Source organism: Rhinoderma darwinii, chromosome 1 (assembly GCF_050947455.1).
Source record: "Rhinoderma darwinii isolate aRhiDar2 chromosome 1, aRhiDar2.hap1, whole genome shotgun sequence".
Taxonomy (NCBI): Eukaryota; Metazoa; Chordata; class Amphibia; order Anura; family Rhinodermatidae; genus Rhinoderma; species Rhinoderma darwinii.
The window spans coordinates 548,319,552-548,341,633 of record NC_134687.1 but is presented as its reverse complement, the minus strand read 5'-3'; the positions used below and the strand labels follow the sequence as shown (position 1 = coordinate 548,341,633).

Below are 22,082 nucleotides of genomic sequence, written 5' to 3'. Positions count from 1 at the left end.
TCGTATACCTCTTCCTGTCTCTACTATGACACAGGTGCGTGCAGCTGACTCTACCGTCAGGGACTTTCTGCAGATTTGGCAACAGACACGATCTTCTATTCTGCTGGCGGTGGACCGCATGAAGAGAAAGGCAGACACTAGAAGACGAGAATGTCCCCAGTTTCTTCCAGGTACGAAGGTCTGGCTATAACGGTTCTCACCGGCTTGCTTGTGGATCCTCTGTGTCGTCTGGGAGATGGTGCTTGGAACCCAGGGAAACATTTGGCACAGCGGGTAGAGGCGGTCGGATGGTAAGGCAGAAGTCAGGAGAGGCAGCAGACGTCGTAACGGGTATGGAAGCAATAGGTCAAGGCAGGCGGCAGGCGTCGTAACGGGTATGGGTAGCAATGGGTCAAGGCAGACGGCAGGCAAGGATAGTCAAGTTCAGGCAGAGGTCAACAATGGGAAATCCAGACACGGCAGAAGGGATGGAAACAGAGAACCAGGGTACAGGGAAACTCACGGGGAACTTGGTTGAACAAGCATGGGTTAGAGGAAGGAGGATCCTTAAATAGAAAGTCTTTTAAAATAAGGCGCGCGCTGGCCCTTTAAGAAAGAACGAGTCAGCGCACGGGCCCCCTAGTGGCTGCAGCCTCACATCGAGGATGACGGCCGCGGAGGGAGGTAAGGGCCAGCAGAGCGTACGAATCTGGTCAGTGGAGCTCGGGATGAGCATGCGGTAATGGAGGGTGCAGGAACCGGAGCAGAGGCCGTAGGGAAGGCGGGGAACGGCGCGGCAGCCATTACAGTGCCCCCTTTACGCCCCCTCCTTTTTGGCTTACTTGGGGACCTTCGTTCAAAGTCCTTGATGAGAGCTGGGGTGTTGACATTCTCCACGGGCTCACATGGTCTCATCTCAGGACCATAATCTTTCCAGTCCACTAGGTACCATAATCTGCCCCGTGTTCGTTTGACATCCAGGATTTCTTTAATTTCAAATTTGGCATCAGCCGCTGGAACAGGATGAACAGGAATTTTTTTTGAAAATCGTTTGAGAATAGTGGGTTTCAGCAGAGAAATGTGGAAGGAATTAGAGATTTTCAGAGACTGAGGAAGGCGAAGTCTGAAAGTTACCGGATTGATTTGTTTTGTTATCTCATAAGGACCTAGAAACCGAGGAGCTAGCTTGTAACAAGGGGTCTTCAGATGTATGTACCGGGTGGACAGCCAGACTTTATCACCAGGAAAGAGCTGCGGCGGTATCCTGCGTCTTTTATCTGCGTCTCTCTTAAACCTGGCTACGGCTTTGTGGATGGAGACCTTGGCCTACTGCCATATCAGTACAAAGTCACGGTGGACCGTGTTAGCAGCTGGAACCTCAGAATGCACAGAGACTGGTAGGGGAATTCCTGGGTGCTGGCCATACACCAAGAAGAAAGGAGAACGAGTAGATTCCCCCATATGGTTGTTGTAGGCAAATTCGGCCCATGGAAGTAGACTTGCCCAGTCATCTTGTCGTGGAGACGCGAAATTCCTGAGGAAACTTTCTAGTATTTGGTGTAATGATAGGGGTAGGGAAACGGACAAGTGAGCCCTAATCTACCCGCCACTCTGTCCCTGCCTACTTGCAACGACCCGCCCTAGGCGACGGGGTACAACTGGGCGGCGGTCCCTACGCTCAGTAAGTGCACGAGACAAAACATACAAGGGAATATAAAGCAAAGGGAAAGGGGCAGTTGCCCACGGCAACACCGTGAGCAACAGAGTGGTGAACGAGCCAAGTCAAACCAGGAGAGCACGAGGTACCAAACGCAGAGCAGAAGAGTAGTCAGAAAGCCAGGGTCAGAATGGAGCAGGATCAAATTGTTAGGAGCTGCAGCTGGGCCAGGAAACCACACGGAAAGAATCACAAGCAAGGAGGAAAAGGAAAGGCAGGTATAAATAGACAGAGGGCGGGAGCTAGCTGAGTCTGGCCAGGCTGCGATAGGCTCTCCCACTCCTAAGCCTGCCAGCCTGAGTGGTGGAAGATGGAGTCAGTCTCACAGACATAGAAGCAGGTGCAGACTGATTACCTATGGGCGTAGACACATAAGCTGTGCCTGACAGATCCTTAACAGTACCCCCCCCTTTTATGAGGGGCCACCGGACCCTTTCTAGATGGACCTGGTTTATTGGGGAAACGAAGGTGGAACCTCCTCACCAATACCCCAACGTGAACATCCCGGGCGGGTACCCAAGTCCTCTCCTCAGGCCCGAATCCTCTCCAATGGACCAGGTACTGGAGGGAGCCTTGGACCATCTTGCTGTCCACAATCTTGGCCACCTCGAATTCCACCCCCTCGGGTGAGAACGGGACCAGGAGGTTTCCTCGAGGGAGCCAAGGACGGGGAGCAGCGTTTAAGGAGGGAGGCATGAAACACGTCGTGTATACGAAAAGATGGGGGTAACTCCAGCCGGAAGGAGACAGGATTGAGGACTTCAATGACCTTATACGGCCCAATAAACCGGGGAGCAAACTTCTTGGACGGGACCTTAAGACGCAAGTTCCTAGATGATAACCACACCAGATCCCCGACCATAAACAAGGGGTTAGCAGAACGTTTTCTATCAGCCTGAGTTTTTTGTACGCTCTGGGACGCCTCTAGGTTCTTCTGAACCTGGGCCCAGACTGTGCACAGTTCCCGATGAACGACCTTTACCTCGGGATTGTTGGAACTACCAGGTGAAACGGAGGAGAACCGTGGATTAAATCCAAAATTACAGAAAAAGGGGGAGACCCCTGACGAGTTACTGACCCGGTTATTAAGGGAAAATTCAGCGAGGGGAATGAATGAGACCCAATCATATTGACAGTCAGAGATAAAACACCTTAAATATTGTTCTAGAGATTGATTAGTCCTCTCAGTTTGGCCATTAGTTTCAGGATGGAAAGCAGAGGAGAAGGACAGATCAATCTCCAACTTCTTACAGAAGGCTCTCCAAAACAAAGAAACAAATTGTACCCCTCTGTCCGAAACAATATTGACAGGGACCCCATGGAGACGCAGGATGTTTTTGACAAACAAGGTAGCTAACGTCTTGGCGTTGGGTAGTTTCTTGAGGGGCACAAAGTGGCACATCTTACTGAAGCGGTCTACTAGCACCCACACCACCGACTTGCCTTGGGATGGAGGCAAATCGGTGATAAAATCCATGGAGATATGTGTCCAAGGTCTCTGGGGAATGGGCAACGCACGTAGTAAGCCCGCTGGTCGGGACCTGGGAGTCTTGGACCTAGCACAAACCTCACAAGCGGCGACGTAGGCCTTAACGTCTTTAGGCAAGCCAGGCCACCAATAGTTTCTGGCAATGAGGTGTTTGGTACCCAGGATGCCTGGATGACCAGATAGTGCGGAGTCATGATTTTCCCTAAGTACCCTTAGCCGGTATTGCAGGGGAACAAACAGCTTGTCCTCAGGAAGGTTCCCGGGGGCTGAACCTTGATCAGCTGCAATTTCAGAGACTAAATCAGAATCAATAGAAGAAATGATTATACCGGGAGGCAAAATACAAGCAGGATCTTCCTCCGAAGGAGGGCTGGCCATGAAGCTACGTGACAGTGCATCGGCCTTAATATTTTTAGACCCAGCCCTATAGGTAACCAAAAAGTTGAATCTGGTAAAAAATAGCGCCCATCGAACTTGTCTCGGGTTTAGTCTCCGGGCAGATTCTAGGAAAACCAGATTCTTGTGGTCGGTAAGGACCGTTACCTGGTGCCTAGCCCCCTCCAGGAAGTGGCGCCACTCTTCAAATGCCCATTTAATGGCTAAGAGTTTGCGGTTGCCAATATCATAGTTACTCTCAGTGGGTGAAAACTTCCTGGAGAAGTAGGCACAGGGGCGGAGATGGGTGAGGGACCTGGTACCCTGGAACAAGACAGCCCCCACTCCCACCTCGGATGCGTCAACTTCCACGATAAATGGCTCCATTTGGTTGGGCTGAACCAGCACCGGGGCCGAGATAAAGCACTTCTTAAGGACCTCAAAAGCCTGGACAGCCTCTGGAGACCAGTGGAGGAGATCAGCACCTTTGCGAGTGAGGTCCGTAAGAGGCTTAGCGATGACCGAGAAGTTAGCAATGAATCTCCTGTAATGATTAGCGAACCCCAAAAAACACTGTAACGCCTTCAGGGAGGCAGGGTGGACTCATTCTGCCACAGCCTGAACCTTGGCGGGGTCCATGCGGAATTCATGAGGAGTGAGGATTTGACCCAAAAATGGTATCTCCTGTACCCCAAACACACATTTTTCGGTTTTAGCAAACAGTTTGTTTTCCTGAAGGACCTGGAGCACCTTCCTGACATGCTCAATGTGGGAGGGCCAGTCCTTGGAAAACACCAGTATGTCATCAAGGTACACTACAAGAAATATCCCCAGGTAATCTCTCAAAATCTCATTTATGAAATTCTGGAAGACCGCCGGCGCATTACACAACCCAAAGGGCATGACGAGGTATTCGAAATGACCTTCGGGCGTGTTAAACGCAGTCTTCCACTCATCCCCCTCTTTGATGCGGATAAGGTTATACGCCCCCCGTAGATCAAACTTAGAGAACCATTGGGCCCCCTGAACCTGATTAAAGAGATCAGGAATCAAAGGAAGGGGATACTGGTTCCTTACAATGACCTTATTCAGGTTACGGTAGTCAATGCATGGCCTAAGAGCACCATCCTTCTTCCCTACGAAGAAGAAGCCAGCACCTACCGGAGAAGTAGAGGGGCGAATGTAACCCTTGGCCAGGCATTCCTGGATATACTCTCTCATGGCTTCACGTTCGGGACAAGAAAGATTAAATATCCTACCCTTAGGAAGCTTAGCTCCTGGTACCAATTCGATAGCGCAATCGTATTCTCTATGAGGAGGTAACACTTCGGAGGCCTCCTTAGAGAAAACATCAGCGAAGTCCCGAACAAACTCAGGTAGCGTGTTCACCTCCTCAGGGGGAGAAATAGAATTAACAGAAAAACATGACGTCAAACATTCATTACCCCATTTGGTAAGATCCCCAGTATTCCAGTCAAACGTGGGATTATGCAACTGCAACCAGGGAAGGCCTAAAACCACATCGGACGATAATCCCTGCATCAACAGTACAGAGCACTGCTCCAAATGCATGGAGCCAACAAGGAGTTCAAAAACAGGGGTATGCTGTGTAAAATAACCATTAGCAAGAGGAGTGGAGTCGATACCCACTACCGGGACAGGTTTAGGCAAATCAATCAAAGGCATAGCAAGAGACATAGCAAATTCCACAGACATGATATTAGCAGAGGACCCTAAATCCACGAAGGCGCTGCCGGTAGCAGACCTACCACCAAAAGAGACCTGAAAGGGAAGCAAGATCTTATTACGTTTCATATTTACGGGAAATACCTGTGCGCCCAAGTGACCTCCCCGATGATCACTTAGGCGCGGAAGTTCTCCGGCTGCATTCTTACGCTTAGGACAGTTGTTCACTTGATGCTTGTCATCCCCACAGTAGAAGCAGAGACCATTCTTCCTGCGGAAATCTCTACGTTGTTGGGGAGACACGAAGGCCCCGAGTTTCATAGGTACCTCTGAGTCTTCCGGGGAAGAACGAAGCAACGGAACCTCGGGAGGCATCATGGGGGAGTCGGAGGAGAAAACACATAAACGTTCACGTTGTCGTTCCCTGAGACGTCGGTCAAGTCGTAACGCTAAAGCCATAACCTGGTCTAGGGAGTCAGAAGAGGGATAGCTAACTAGCAGGTCTTTCAGGGCATTCGACAGACCCAACCTAAACTGGCACCTTTAAGGCAGGGTCATTCCACCGAGAAGCTACGCACCACTTCCTAAAGTCAGAACAATACGCCTCAACAGGTCTCTTACCCAGAGGTAAGGTCACCAGCTGACTCTCGGCAAAGGCAGTCTTGTCAGTCTCATCATAAATGAGTCCGAGAGCAGAAAAGAAAAGATCAACGGAGGAAAGTTCAGGGGCGTCAGGAGCCAAGGAGAAGGCCCATTCTTGGGGCCCGTCCTGGAGCCAGGACATAATTATACCCACTCGATGGCTCTCAGAACCTGAGGGGTGGGGCTTTAAGCGAAAGTAAAGCCTGCAACTCTCCCGAAAGGAGAGAAAAGCCCTCCGGTTCCCTGAGAACCGGTCGGGCAACTTGAGGTGGGGTTCAGGAGTTGAGGTGAGGGGAATCACCAAGGTAGCCTCAGGCTGGTTGACCTTCTGAGCCAGGGCCTGGACCTGTAGGGAGAGACGCTGCATTTGCTGAGCCAGGGTCTCAAGGGGGTCCATAGTAGTGTCAGGGACCAGGGTAGACTAGGTATGTGGGCTTGTGATTATGTAATGATAGGGGTAGGGAAACGGACAAGTGAGCCCTAATCTGGAGACTTTATTCTGAGAGCAGGTGGAGCAGGCTGAAACAAAGTCTTTAGTGTCTTGGGACATGGAAGGCCACCAGTACTGATGGCCAATCAAATTGAGAGTATTTTTGATGCCAGGGTGCCCAGTAACCCTGGAGGCCTGACCCCAGCGAAGAACACAATCCCTTTGTTTAGGGCGTACGTAGGTCTTTCCTCTGGGAATGTGTTCCACTTCAGCTGGAGCAGCGATCATAATACGTTTAGGATCTATAATAAACTGAGGGCTGGGCTCTTGTTCTGTGTGGTCAAAACAGTGAGATAAGGCGTCAGCCTTGGTATTCTTTCCAGCGGGTCTGTAGTGCAGCTTAAAATCAAATCTAGAGAAGAATAATGCCCACCGTGCTAGGAGAGACTTTAGGCGTTGAGCAGTTTGCAAGTATAGGAGGTTCTTATGATCTGTGTAGATGATGATAGGATGCCGTGCACCCTCAAGCAAATGTCTCCATTCCTCCAGGGCCAATTTAATAGCCAAAAGTTCTTTAACCCCTTCAGGACTGAGCCTGTTTTGGCCTTCAGGACGAAGCCGATTTTTCAAATCTGACATGTGTCACTTTATGTGGTAATAACTCCGGAATGCTTTTACCTATCCAAGCGATTCTGAGATTGTTTTCTCGTGACATATTGTACTTTATGTTAGTGAAAAAATTTGGTTGATAAATTCAATATTTATTTGTAAAAAACACCAAGATTTGGAGAAAATTTGCAAAAATTAGCATTTTTCTCAATTTAAATGTATCTGCTTGTGAAACAGATAGTAATACCACACAAAATAGTTACTAGTTAACATTTCCCATATGTCTACTTTATGTTTGCATCGTTTTTTGAACATTGTTTTATTTTTCTAGGACGTTACAAGACTTAGAACTTTAGCAGCGATTTCTCATATTTTCAAGAAAATTTCAAAAGGTGATTTTTACAAGGACCAGTTTAGTTCTGAAGTGGCTTTGAGGACCTTATATATTAGAAAGTCCCCATAAATCACCCCATTTTGAAAACTGGACCCCTCAAAGTATTCAAAACAGCATTCAGAAAGTGTATTAACCCTTTAGGCGTTTCACAAGAATTAAAGCAAAGTAGAGGTGAAAGTTACAAATTTCATTTTTTTTTTACAAAATTCATTTGTAATAAAAAAATTTCTATACCACAGGAGGTTTTACCCGAGAAATTTAAATTATTATTTATTGCCCAGATTCTGCAGTTTTTAGAAATACCCCACATGTGGCCCTAGTGTGATAATGGACTGAAACACCGGCCTCAGAAGCAAAGGAGCACCTAGAGGATTTTGGGGCCTCCTTTTTTTTAGCATATATTTTAGGTACCATGTCAGGTTTGAAGAGGTCTTGTGGGGCCAAAACAATAAAGACCCCCAAAAGTGACCTCATTTTGGAAACTACACCCCTCAGGGAATTTATCTAGGGGTATAATTAGCATTTTGAACCCACAGTTTTTTTTGCTAAATTTATTTGAATTCGTTTGTGAAGGTGAAAATCTACTTTTTTTCTGAAAAAACGTAGAAATTTGTAATTTTTTCAAGGAATAAAAGAGAAAAAACACCCCAACATATGTAAAGCAATTTCTCCTGATTATAGCAATACCCCATATGTGGTAATAAACTGCTGTTTGGACCCACAGCAGGACTCAGAAGGGAAGGAGCACCATTTGGATTTTGAAATTCTGATTTTGCTGGAATAGTTTTCAGTGCCATGTCGCGTTTGAATTGCACTGGAGGGAACAAAATAGTGGAATCCCCCGGAAAGTGACCCCATTTTGGAAACTACACTCATCAAGGAATTTTTCTAGGGGTAAAGTTAGCATTTTGACCACACGGTTGTTTTGCAGAATTCATTGGAATTATTCTGTAAAGGTAAAAATCGACTTTTTTTCTGAAAAAAGGTAGCCATTTTTAATTTTTACAAGGAATAAAGGCGAAAAAGCACCCAAACATTTCTAAAACCATTTCTCCCGATTACGTAAATACGCCATATGTGGTAATAAAGTGCTGTTTGGACCCACAGCGGGGCTTAGAAGGCAAGGAGCGCTATTTGGCTTTGGGAGCTCAAATTTAGCTGAAATGGTTTTTGGGTGCCATGTCGCATTTGCAAAGCCCCTGAGAGGCCAAAACAGTGGAAACCCACCAAAAGTGGAAATTACACCACTTAAAGAATCTATCTAGGGGTATAGTGGGCATTTAGACCCCACAAGTCTTTTGCAGGATTTATTAGAATTGGGCCATGAAAATGAATATCAACATTTCTTCCACTAAAATGTTGCATTTTTTTCAATTTTACAAAGGATAAAGGGGGTAAAAGCTGCCCAACATTTGTAAAGCAATTTCTCCCGAGTACGGCAATACCCCACGTGTGGTCATAAATGGTTTTTCATTAGAAAGTAATTAACCCTTTCTGGACTGATCCATTTTTTTCTTTTCCTTTTTAGTTTTTTCCTCCCCGTGTTCGAAGAGCCACAACTTTTTTATTTTTCAGTCAATAGAGCGGTATGAGGGCTTATTTATTGAGGGACGAGCGGTCGTTTTTATTGGTACCATTTTTTGGTACATACAACTGTTTGAGCACTTTTTATTACATTTTTAGCTAGAGCGAAGGTGACCAAAAAAATTTTGCCGTTTTAAATTCTTTATTTTTCACGTGAGACGCTCCATACATCACCCCCCACACTAAGACATGCTATGTTGTGGTGCGCGAAGGGGTTAATGCGCAGCGCATGGTGCGGAGTGAAAATTACAATTTTCCACTCATATGCCACTTTAGTGCACTATATGTTATGCCCAGTTTGTGCCACTGAAGACAAATACCTCATAAAATATTAACCGGGTTCTCCCGGGTATGGCGATGCCATATCTGTGGACGTAAACTGGTGTTTGGGCACGCTGCAGGGCTCAGAAGGGAGGGAGCGTCATTTGGCTTTTGGGGCGCAGATGTAGCTTGGTAGTTGTTCTGTTTGGGGTTTTACTGGTGTTTCAGTTTGTAATGTGGGGGCATATGTAATCTGTGCGGGGTACATCAGGGTACATGTTATCTGTGCGGGGTACATCAGGGTACATGTTATCTGTGCGGGGTACATCAGGGTATAATAAGAGGGTATAATAATGGGGTAAATAAATAATAATCCGCAGATATGTGGCCGGTGTCGCACTGGTAAATGGTGCCCGATCTTATCTGCTTTTGGAACACTCCGCACATTTTGCATCGCCATATTCTTAGAGCCAGAACGGTTTTATTTTTTCTCCACCGGAGCTGTGTGAGGGCTTATTCTTTGCGGGACAATCTGTAGTTTTCATTGGTACCATTTTGGGGTACCAGAAATTTTTTGGATCACGTTTTATTCCATTTTTTGGCAAGCAAGGTGACCAAAAACCATCAATTCTGACAATGTTTTTTATTTGTTTTTTTATGGCCTTCACCCTGAGCTATAAATGACCATTATACTTTATTCTGCGGGTCGATACGATTACAGCGATACCAGATGTATATAATTTTGTTATGTTTTGCAGCGTTTGTGCAATAAAATCACTTATTTATAAAATAAATACATTTTTGTGTCACCCTATTCTGAGAGCCATAACGTTTTTATTTTTCAGTCAAAAAAGCGATGTAAGGGCTTGTTTTTTGCGGGACGGGATGTAGTTTGTATTGGTACCATTTTGGCGTACGTGCGACTTTTTGATCACTTTTTATTGTATATTTTGGGAGGGTTGGTAACCAAAAAATTGTGATTCGGGCACTGTTTTTTGTTTATTTTTTTTGCGGTGTTCACCGTGCGGGAAAAATAATATTACAGTTTTATAGTTGGGGTCGTTACGAACGCGGCGATACCAAATATGTGTACTTTTTTTAACGTGTTAATTTTTTTCCTATAATAAAAGACTTATTATAGGAAAAAAAGCATTCTTTGTTTATGTCACTTCTAACTTTTATTTTTACACTTTTTAAAAACATTTTTATTATCTTTTTTTTACTTTTTTTACTTGTCCCACTAGGGGACACTTAGACTGGCAGCTCTGATCGCTGCTGGAACACATTACACTACACACGTAGTGTAATGTGTTCTAACTGTCATTGTGACGTAACTGTCACACTGACAGGAAGCATCGGAGGACCGGCCGGGGGCTGATCCTCCGAGGCTTCCGTACATGGCAACCCGGAGGTCATTGTCTGGCCTCTGGTTGCCATGATAAGGATCGCCAGCCCCCGCAAATACATGTGGGGGGCTGCCGATCCGCTGTAAACCTCTTCGATGTGGTGATCGCAATCGACCACCGCATCGAAGGGGTTAATTGCCGATTTCAGCGGCGACAGGCCGCTGATCGGCAACGGGGAGAGCAGGGCTGACACCCTGCACAGTTAACCGCCGCTGCGGTGTAGCGCCGCGCGGCGGTTAACTGTTAAAGCGCGGACGTAACTGTACGCCAAGGTGCGCAAAGTTACTGCTCACCTGGACGTACAGTTACGTCCAGGTGCGGGAAGGGGTTAAGTCCAAATACCATCATTTTTCTCAACGGATGTGAATGACTTGGAGAAAAAAACCACAGGCCACCAGTCTCCTTCTACAAGTCTTTTGTGAAAGAATAGCTCCGACTCCTACAGATGAAGCATCGACCTCCAGAACAAAGGGTTTGGTGGAATCTGGTCTATGTAGGACTGAAGCAGAAAAGAAGGCAATTTTAAGAGCTTGGAATGCGGCTTCAGCCTCCGTGATCCAGTCTTTGGCATTAACCCCCTTTTTGGTCAGTGCAGAAATAGGAGCTGTCATAGAGGAGAAGTTAGGAATAAACTGGCGGTAATAATTTGCGAATCCCAGCAGGCGTTGGACAGCTTTGAGTCCTTGCGGACGAGACCAGTTGAGAATTGAGGATAGCTTGGCTGGATCCATTTGAAGTCCCTGGTCGGAAATGACATACCCCAGAAAAGGCAGGCTGGTTTTCTCGAAGAGGCATTTCTCCAGTTTGGCAAACAGAGAGTTCTCTCGCAGACGCTGTAACACTTGGCGCACATGCACACGATGAGTTTTAATATTGGGAGAAAAGATCAAAATGTCATCTAGGTATACCACCACACAGCTGTACAACAGATCCCGAAAAATTTCATTAACAAACACCTGGAAAACCGCAGGAGCATTACAAAGTTCAAAAAGCATGACGAGGTATTCAAAATGCCCATCACGAGTGTTGAATGCGGTTTTCCATTCGTCTCCCTCGCGGATACGGATGAGGTTATAAGCTCCACGAAGTTCTAGTTTGGTGAAAATTCTCGCCCCCTGTACGCGGTTAAAGAGTTCAGAAATCAATGGTAACGGGTACTTGTTTTTTTAGCGTGATATTATTCAATCCACGGTAATCAATACAAGGACGCAGGGAGCCGTCTTTTTTCCCCACAAAGTAAAACCATGCGCCCGCAGGAGAGGAGGACTTACGGATGAATCCTCTCTCCAGATTTTCTTGGATATACCGAGACATGGCCTCCGTCTCGGGCAAATACAAAGGGTAGACTCTACCTCTGGGAGGCGTGGCGTTGGGGGCCAGGTCTATGGCACAGTCATATGGCCTGTGAGGAGGCAGTGATTCAGCTTGTTGTTTACAGAAAACATCAGCAAAGCTTTTGTATGGAGTAGGAAGTCCTGTTGAGTTAGGTCCTGTAGACTGAGGAATAGGTAGGCGAATAGATTGTAGACAATGTTGGTGACAGAAGTCACTCCAGTGGGTAATTTGACTTCCAGTCCAGTCAATAACAGGAGAGTGCTTCTGCAACCACGGTAGACCCAGTGGCAAAGGGTTCAGAGAGTTCCTTAAAACATAGAAGGAGATACGTTCCCGGTGCAGCGCCCCTGTTAACAAGAGAATGGGCTCGGTGATGAGATAGATAGTCTCATGTAGAAGCTTCCCATCCGCAGAAGCAATGGACAAAGGTTTGGTTAATTTTTGCACTGGAATTTGGTAGCGATTTACCAAGGACTGGCACAGAAAATTCCCAGCGGATCCGGAATCTAGGAAGGCTTGGACGCAGAAAGTGGTTCCTGCAAAGGACAGTTTTGCTGGTATGGTCATCTTTTCAGAGGAAGGTATTCCACCTAGGGTAGCCTCTCCTACTTGCCCTAGATGTTGGAGTTTTCCGGCCTCACTGGATAGTCTTTGAGGAGGTGCGTTTTTCCACCACGATATAAACACAAGTTCAACTTGCGTCTATTCTGGCGCTCCTCAGACGTGAGTTTTGTTCTCTCCAGCTGCATGGGTTCGTCCGACCGAGAGGAAGATAAGGCAAGAAGAGGCTTTTTGAAGGTTGGTGCCAACCGTGATGTCCGATTGCCTCGAGCAGATTCTTGTTGTCTCTCACTGAAACGTATGTCAATCCGATTAGCAAGAGTAATCAAGTCATCCAAGGATGATGAAAGGTCTCGGCCAGCAAGTTGATCCTTGATTCGGCCCGCCAGACCTTCCCAGAAGGTAGATACCAAAGCCTCATTGTTCCACTGGAGTTCTGTAGCCAGGGTGCGAAATTGAATGGCATATTGGCCTACCGTGGAAGTTCCTTGCCAGAGCTTGAGAAGACAGGAAGCTGCAGAAGAGAAAAAATAGAAAACATTTTTTACTAAAAGTTTCGCTCACCTCATAACCACCACGCCATGGTTGCGTTTTCCAATGCGTTTTTTATATATGAAGCTTGACTGATGCAAAAAATGAGTAATTAATCCAAACGCTGTGGGTGCTTGTAGATACTCCTAAACTGATCCTGTATCGACTGCAGGCAATTGAAGCAAAAACGGTGTGTAGAAAAGGCAGATCCAGCACTCGAATATTAAAATTCCAATTTTATTTAGGTCATTTTAAAACAAAAGATAAAGCAAAAATCCCGGGACCACGCTTACGCGTTTCAGACCACTAGGGTCCTTAATCATAGCTTGATTAAGGACCCTAGTGGTCTGAAACGCGTAAGCGTGGTCCCGGGATTTTTGTTTTCTCTTTTGTTTTAAAATGACCTAAATAAAATTTTAATATTCGAGTGCTGGATCTGCCTTTTCTACACACCGTTTAAGCTGCAGAAGAGGCCTGACCCAGTTCTTCAAACACCCTTTTAAAAGTGGAGAGAAAGTTCTCAATATTGTACATGATGGGGTCATTTCTCTCCCACAAGGGCGATGCCCAAGCCAGCTCCTCACCAGACAGCAGTGACAGGATGTAGGCCACCTAACTCGGTCTGAGGAAAAATGATGCGCCATGACTTTCGAAATGGATGGTGCATTGATTAACAAATCCCCTGCAGGTCTTGGGGTCTCCCTCATAGCGGGCAGGCGTAGGTAAATGTAGTCCTGTTCTGTAGACAGGAGCTTGCTGTGGTGGTGGTGGTATCGGAGGCGCTAGTTCGTTCAAACGAGTGGACACATTTTGCAGCAGCTGAAAAAGCTGATCTTGGCGGACTCGTTGTCTAGAAAGCTCCTGAGCCATATCAGCCGTGTCAGGCAGGGCTGTGTCAAGGGGATACATGGCTTGTTCAAACTATAATGGTTCTCACCGGTTTGCTTGTGGATCCTCTATGTCGTCTGGGAGATGGTGCTTGGAACTCAAGGCAACGCTTGGCACAGCGGGTAGAGGCGGTCGGATGGTAAGGCAGAAGTAAGGACTGGCAGCAGATATCGGAACGGGTATGGAAGCAATAGGTCAAGGCAGGCGACAGGTGTCATAACGGGTATGGGTAGCAATAGGTCAAGGCAGGCGGCAGGCAAGGATAGTCAAGTTCAGGCAGAGGTCAACAACGGGAAATCCAGACAAGGCAGAAGGGACGGAAACAGAGAACCAGGGTACAGGGAAACTCACGGGGAACTTGGTTGAACAAGCATGGGTTAGAGGAAGGAGGATCCTTAAATAGGAAGTCTTTCGAATTAAGGTGTGCGCTGGCCCTTTAAGAAAGGACGAGTCAGCGCGCGCGCCCTCTATTGGCTGCAGCCGCACATCGAGGATGCTGGCCGCGGAGGGAGGTAAGGGATGCACTTACCTGACGCCGCCAAGGGCCAGCAGAGCATCCGGATCTGGTAAGTGGAGCTCGGGATGAGCATTTTATAATGGAGGGCGCAGGAACCGGAGCAGAGGGCGTGGGGAAGGCTGGGAATGGCGCGGCAGCCGTTACACTGGCTTTCATTCAGGAATATCTGGCTGAGGGTGCCGTCTTGCAAGTTTGCTCCCAGGTTCGTTGGACCCTTCGAGATTCTGCTACAAATCAATCCTGTGTCTTACAAGCTTCGGCTGCCTCCTACCCTCAAGATCCCTAACTCCTTCCATGTCTCCTTGCTGAAGCCCGTGGTCCTGAACCGCTACTCCAGGACTCCTAGTTCCGCAGTGGCTCCTGGCGGTTCGTCAAGGACTTTTGAAGTGAGGGAGATCCTGGCCACCAAGAAAGTGGGAGGAAGGACGTTTTATTTGGTGGATTGGAGGGGATTTGGTCCAGAAGAGTGGTCTTGGGAGCCAGAGGAGAACTTCGATGCCCCTGTCCTCATGAAGAGATTTCTCTCCCACTCTGGCCCCAAGAAGTAAGAGGGGGGATACTGTAACATCTATGGCCGAGGGCCATCGTTCAGACTTACCCTGTGACGGCCTCGGCCATGGACATCTGTGTTCTCGGCAGCATCTCCCTCCTGGGAGACACCGTCACTCTCTTCCGGGTTTTGGGACTGTTTCCCGCAGGGCAAACGCACCCGCGCATGCACAGCCTTAAAGGGCCAGTTCGCGTCCAGTTGTCTTTAATCAGTAATTAGCCGAGAATGCTGCTGGACTATAAAAACTTGATCCTTGCCTGAGCGTTGTTATCTACCTAAAGTTTGTCTTGCAAATGGTCTCCTAAGTGTTTTCCAGTTCTCAGTGTTACCCGTTCCTGCTGCCTGTACCCTGTATCCCGTGCTACCGTGCCTCTGTGCCTTTTACAGTGAAAGTCAAGTCGTGTCTTCCGTTGCATCTACTGTGCCATCTACAGTGAAAGTCAAGTTGTGTCACCACTGCTGTCTACATTGCCTCAGGTAGTCGTTCTGGACTGTAGAAATTGTTTTGTACCTAGTTGGCCAGCTGCTATCCCACTATGCGGTACGGCCCAGTGGGTCCACACCCCGTGCCGTGACACCTAGACTTTGCGCATGGACTCAACACATCAATTGCAGTCCATGACAGGCAGGGCCGCACCATGCGGCGGCCTGCTCCCCATCTGAGGGGGCGGCGGCTCCACTGAAACCAACCGCCATCACCCCCCCTCCTGTACCGTAGTCGTATCTGCATCTATAGGATGCAGATACAATTACTAGAGCTGGCAGCGAAAAAAACATTCGTTCCTTGCCCTGCCATACAGGCGCAGACGGCTTGATGACGTCATTGCGCCGCTTGCGTCGTTCAGCTCCAGCAGACCTGCTCAGAAGACAGCGGTCCGACGTTGCTAGAGGACGGTGTGGGAATGAGACAAGGTGAGTATGTAAAAGTTTTTTCTTAATTAACAGTTTGTGTAGCATTATCTACAGGGGACTCTATATATAGGGAGTGCTATATACAGGGAACTCTGGGGGCACTATCTACAGGGGGCTGTTTATGGGGCAATGTCTATGGGGGATCTATGGGGCCACTATCTACAGGGGGATGTCTGTAGGGCACTATCTCTAGGAGGGTCTATGGGGGCACTATCTACAGGAGGTTCTATGGGGGACACCATCTACAGGAGGCTCTATAGGGGCACTAGGCATGGGGGCTCTATTTACAGCAGGCTATATGTAGGGCACTATCTACAGGGGGCTCTATGAGGGGCACTATCTACAGGGGGCTCTATGGGGCAATATCGATAGGGGGCTGTATTGGGGGCACTATCTACAGGGGGCACTGTGTGGGTGGGTGTGACACAGTGTATGGTGCTATTATAATCAAGGGCACAGTGTATGGTGCTATTATATTTAGGGGCATAGTGTGTGTCACCATGAGAATTTTATCTTCATTTATAGGTGCAGAAATGTTTGAAAATTAAGAAGCTGCAGACATCTGGGCTCCAAATTGCAGAAATGGACTGTGGCCGGGAGAAGTCATCATAGAGGTCTGGACTGAAAGGAGAATAAAAAAATTAAAAAATACTAGAATCTGAGATGTCACCTGTGAGTCACTCAATGTAAATATTTATTCTGCCTTTAATCAGTACTGTAGTCACTGTATGATCTGCAGCGAGATGATGGGTGGTATGATTTTTTTTTTCTGAAACAGCAACTCCCAGCATATTCTTACTATTATTCGGGCCATGCTGGGAACTGTGGTATTATGCAGCACAAACCTATAGGGCAGGGGTTAGACTGAATTTACAAATGATATCTGTACTGAGCTGTATTTGTGCTGATACTGTATATATGTACTGAGCTTGTTTCTGGTAATGTATATGTACTGAGCTTGTTTCTGGTACTGTCTATACATACTGAGCTTGGTTATGGTGCTGTATATATGTACTGAGCTTTGTTCTGATGCTGTATATATGTATTAAGCTTGGTTCTACTGCTGTATATATGTATTGTACTTGGTTCTGGTGGTGTATTTATGTACTGAGATTGGTTCTGGTGCTGTATTTATGAACTGAGCTTCATTCTGGTACTGTATATATGTACTGAGATTTGTTCTGGTGCTGTAATTATATAGGATATATTTATAATAACAAAATTGCAGGGCAGATGGAATTGTTGCAATTCATTGTATATTTAATGGGAACCTGTCAGGTAGTTTTATCTCCTTAAACCACCACCATTCATACTGCATGACCTGGCAATATTTCCAAACATTTCCCATTTTCAGATGCAGCAAAATCTATAAAATAAACTTTTAAAACGGAGCGCACTGTAAGCAAATTCCTCTATAAAGGGTCATAGGGCGGTGCCGCTATCCTGGAGAGTCACATAATCCCTACTCCAAACCCAATTTTCCATGCTTGATTTCCAACCCCCTGGCTGTTCTACATCTCGGATGCGCCATTTCATGGGCATGCACTGTGCAGCGAGGTGTACTCTGCCGGGCTTCATCGCTGCAACACGCATGCCAGGGGAGTACAAGGCAACGATACATCCGCAAGAGTTGGAGGAGGCTGGTAGTGATGTAGAGCAGACATGGGGATGTCAATCTGGGGGGTGCCAGGCAACAGAAAAGCTCGGACCTGATGACAGATTAAAAGTTATCACAGGCACATGGCATTCTTATTTTCATGATCTCATATACACACTTTGTTTAATAGGAAGCAAATAAATGTATCAGTATGTTTTTGTAGTGTGAGTGGAAACTGGAGTACCCGAAGGAAACCCTCGAAAACACGGGAAGAACATACAGACTCCATAAAGAAGTTGCCCTTAGTCAAGTCTGAATCCAGGACCCCAGTGCTAGAAGGCAACAATGCTAACCACTGAGGCCCCGTGCATGCATACTATCGTATTGAAATGCCATGGTATTCGTAGATTTTATTTTAATGAGTCCGCCTAAAAAGAGTTGCAAAATGTTCTGATACAAATCACTGCTTTCGGGCGAAAACTCAACCCATTAAATGGAACATCGCACAAAACTAAGCATCCCACACTAGTTTTCTGTAAGACAGGCCAAAATGCGCACATGTTGCGGTCATATTGTCATTTTGTGGAAAATTAGAACACAATTGGGTGAGGACCTCTGGTTTACACCATTACTTTTTTTGATCTTTTTGCACAAACTAATCTGGCCTACAAATAAGCAAACAACCATCTCTGTAGTCTGTAGAGGAGTGTATTTAATTTGCCCTTAGCAACTAAGGATCATTGTTTTTATCTCCAGAATTTTCTGAGAAAAAAATAATCCTCCCATTGGGCAGTTGCATTCTCTGCCTACAGGTGGGTTTATATTTGTAGGTTTACATATGTATTCTTTATAACAATATTTGTTTTCATGCTAATACATTTTCTGTGATCTGCATAATTGCATTTTTACATTGATGTTCTTGGTAAATTCTCAGTTAATGTTAAAGGGGATTTCTGGGTTATAAATGTAATGTTTAAATACTCTATTAGGGAATTCTGAATAAATAAATTAACCTATTAACTAGAGTAGAGATCAGCTACAAAGAGCATCGCTCTATGGATGACCTGGCAGGTCCGTGCATTACAAAGACAGCCCATTGATTTCAAAGGGTATCGTGTAATACTTCTTTTCCCCTGTGGTGGCGCTACAGGGAAATTGAACCCTCACTACCAGGTTCCCACACAGTTCACAGATGAGCACTGTGGGTCCCAGCACTCTGTAATCTGTTTATCATTGGCGATTTCCTGTGGTTTGTCACCATAGATGTCTAGATGGGTATTGATCAGCAGTATTATATCTTGTCAATGACCACCCTGTATGGAACAACCTGAAAGCTCATTGCTGATTAGATGCCGTGTTTCAGTTGTTTCTGTTCATATGTTATGTTTATCCTCATCATTTAGTGAAGTTTTAATTTTTTTTCGACATGAGACTCTTCAAAGTTCAGGGGGCTTCACTGCAACTAATATTAGTACAGGGTGGGCCATTTATATGGATACACCTAAATAAAATGGGAATGGTTGGTGATATTAACTTCCTGTTTGTGGCACATTAGTATATGGGAGGGGGGAAACTTTTCAAGCTGGGTGTTGACCATGGCGGCCATTTTGAAGTCGGCCATTTTGTATCCAACTTTTTCAATGGGAAGAGGGTCATGTGACACATCAAACTTATCGAGAATTTCACAAGAAAAACAATGGTGTGCTTGGTTTTAACGTTACTTTATTCTTTCATGAGTTATTTACAAGTTTCTGACCACTTATAAAATGTGTTCAAAGTGCTGCCCATTGTGTTGGATTGTCAATGCAACCCTCTTCTCCCACTCTTCACACACTGATAGCAACACCGCAGAAGAAATGCTAGCACAGGCTTCCAGTATCCGTAGTTTCAGTTGCTGCACATCTCGTATCTTCACAGCATAGACAATTGCCTTCAGATGACCCCAAAGATAAAAGTGTAAGGGGGGTCAGATCGGGAGGCATTTCTTCTGCGGTGTTGCTATCAGTGTGTGAAGAGTGGGAGAAGAGGGTTGCATTGACAATCCAACACAATGGGCAGCACTTTGAACACATTTTATAAGTGGTCAGAAACTTGTAAATAACTCATGAAAGAATAAAGTAACGTTAAAACCAAGCACACCATTGTTTTTCTTGTGAAATTCTCGATAAGTTTGATGTGTCACATGACCCTCTTCCCATTGAAAAAACTAAAGTTGGATACATATAAATGGCCCACCCTGTATAATTGTTTACAATGCCGCATTTGTTTTTCAGATACAGGGATTTAACATTGAAGACGGGGAGTTTGCATATGCCAAGGACTGTGCTACCTACTTTTCACCAGCAATTCTTATGGGTCTAGTTATGTCCCTTATTCTTCTACTAGTCCTGGCCTACGCACTCCACATGCTGATACATCTGAAAACAATGGACAGACATTATCAGAGGAAATGCTCTGCCACCTATTTTCCTAAAATGAAAGACAATTACCTGGAAGATGAGAGGGAGCCCCTCAGAGGCAGCGGACAGGAATACTATGAACTAAGGCAGTCGGAGTACTGTAGACTAAGCATTCAGCACTGTGCATCTGTTTCTCATTAGCTTTATAATTGACCATTGTTCCCCTTTGTGTATTTCTGTTATTCTGATTTCACATTAAAAACTGTTTCCAAGAAATGACTCCCCAGATAAAGACGTTATAAAATAAACTCTTGTGCAACACAGTAACTCTGGAGACCAAAAACCCTGGAAGACTCTTGTGAAACTACAGAGCATTTTGTCACAGGAAAGTTTTTTGCCCACAATGTATTGTTGATGTGTTAGATTGTGAATCAAGAAGAGTAAAGGTAATAATGACTGGCACAGTCCTTCTAAAAAGTCATTTATGAGCTTAATAAAAATCTAGTTGTTGGTCTGGTGAAAATGCTTTTCCTTTCCTGAAGAATGCGTCAAGCACACAAATACATATTCTTCATGTCATTTCAAGGAAAGGGTACAGTGCAGGCGAAGCGGAAAATGTCAAAAGGTACTATCTATCTATCTATCTAATCTATCTATCTATCTATCTATCTATCTATCTATCTATCTATCTATCTATCTATCTATCTATCTATCTATCTATCTATCTATCTATCTATCTATCTATCTATCTATCTGTCTATCTGTCTATCTATCTATCTGTCTATCTGTCTATCAATCTATCTATCTATCTATCTATCTATCTATCTATCTATCTATCTATCTATCTATCTATCTATCTATCTATCTATCTATCTATCTATCTATCTATCTATCTGTCTGTCTGTCTGTCTGTCTGTCTGTCTATCTTATCTATCTATCTATCTATCTATCTATCTATCTATCTATCTATCTATCTATCATCTATCTGTCTGTCTGTCTGTCTGTCTGTCTGTCTGTCTGTCTGTCTGTCTGTCTGTCTATCTAATCTATCTATCTATCTATCTATCTATCTATCTATCTATCTATCTATCTATCTATCTATCTATCTATCTATCTATCTATCTATCTATCTATCTATCCATCCATCCATCCATCCATCCATCCATCCATCCATCCATCCATCCATCCATCCAGGAATTCAAAAAATAGGCAGCACTCCACATCGTAGTATTCAAAAAAGTGAAAACGTTTTATTCACCCATATGCAAGATTGCTACGTTTCAGTCCTAGTCCGGACCTTTCTCAAGCAGGTCTGACAGTGTATAACATGTGGTTTAAATACCATGCAGCATATAATTATGTAATAACATTCATTAAGTGAATAATATTGTTAATATACATTTTTATAAAACATAGGGACATATTACATTTATCCCAAGATGCGAAAAAAAAGTGCCAAGTGCATAGTGATAAATATTGAACATACAATACAAACACTGATCCATCAATTCCTTATTGTATACATGATTAATTCATCATATTTCATACAAACACATGATACAATGTATATCCTTAATTGATTACTCACTACCCGGAAGTCAGGAACAGTCAAAGTAGGTTACGTCTCGAGGCCGAATCTGGGCGTTTCCTATCTATCTATCTATCTATCTATCTATCTATCTATCTATCTATCTATCTATCTATCTATCTATCTATCTATCTATCTATCTATCTATCTATCTATCTATCATCTAAAGAGTCCACCGCCCAGCAGCACCAGCTTGAATTTCAGGTGTGTGCACGCCCTAGGAACCTGATTCTTTGTTCCAAAGTTTCAAATATATCCAAAAATAGACAGCACTCCAATTCAAAGGTGAAAAAAATAATTGTTTTTAATGCACAAGGGCAAATAAAACCCCACTTTTTTCACCTTTGAATTGGAGTGCTGTCTATTTTTGGATCTATCTATCTATCTATCTATCTATCTATCTATCTATCTATCTATCTATCTATCTATCTATCTATCTATCTATCTATCTATCTATCTATCTATCTATTTCATATCTATCTATCTATCTATCTATCTATCTATCTATCTATCTATCTATCTATCTATCTATCTATCTATCTATCTGTCTGTCTGTCTGTCTGTCTGTCTATCTATCTAGCAGACAAAAAATGGTGACAGCACACTGCGAACACCAATTTAACCTAAACCAC

At 45.0% G+C, this 22,082-nt stretch overlaps 1 protein-coding gene across 1 annotated transcript in view; it reads left to right on the top strand.

Annotated features, from left to right (window-relative positions):
- LOC142745423 (V-type proton ATPase subunit S1-like protein) overlaps window positions 1-20,372 on the top strand; it is a 71,655-nt gene extending 51,283 nt beyond the window's left edge. The window contains exon 7 of the mRNA XM_075854858.1: window positions 19,737-20,372. Within this exon, the coding sequence (XP_075710973.1) occupies window positions 19,737-20,063 (327 nt within the window). The 3' untranslated portion in view covers window positions 20,064-20,372. The remainder of the gene's footprint in view (window positions 1-19,736) is intronic.
- Window positions 20,373-22,082: the final 1,710 nt, after the last annotated feature.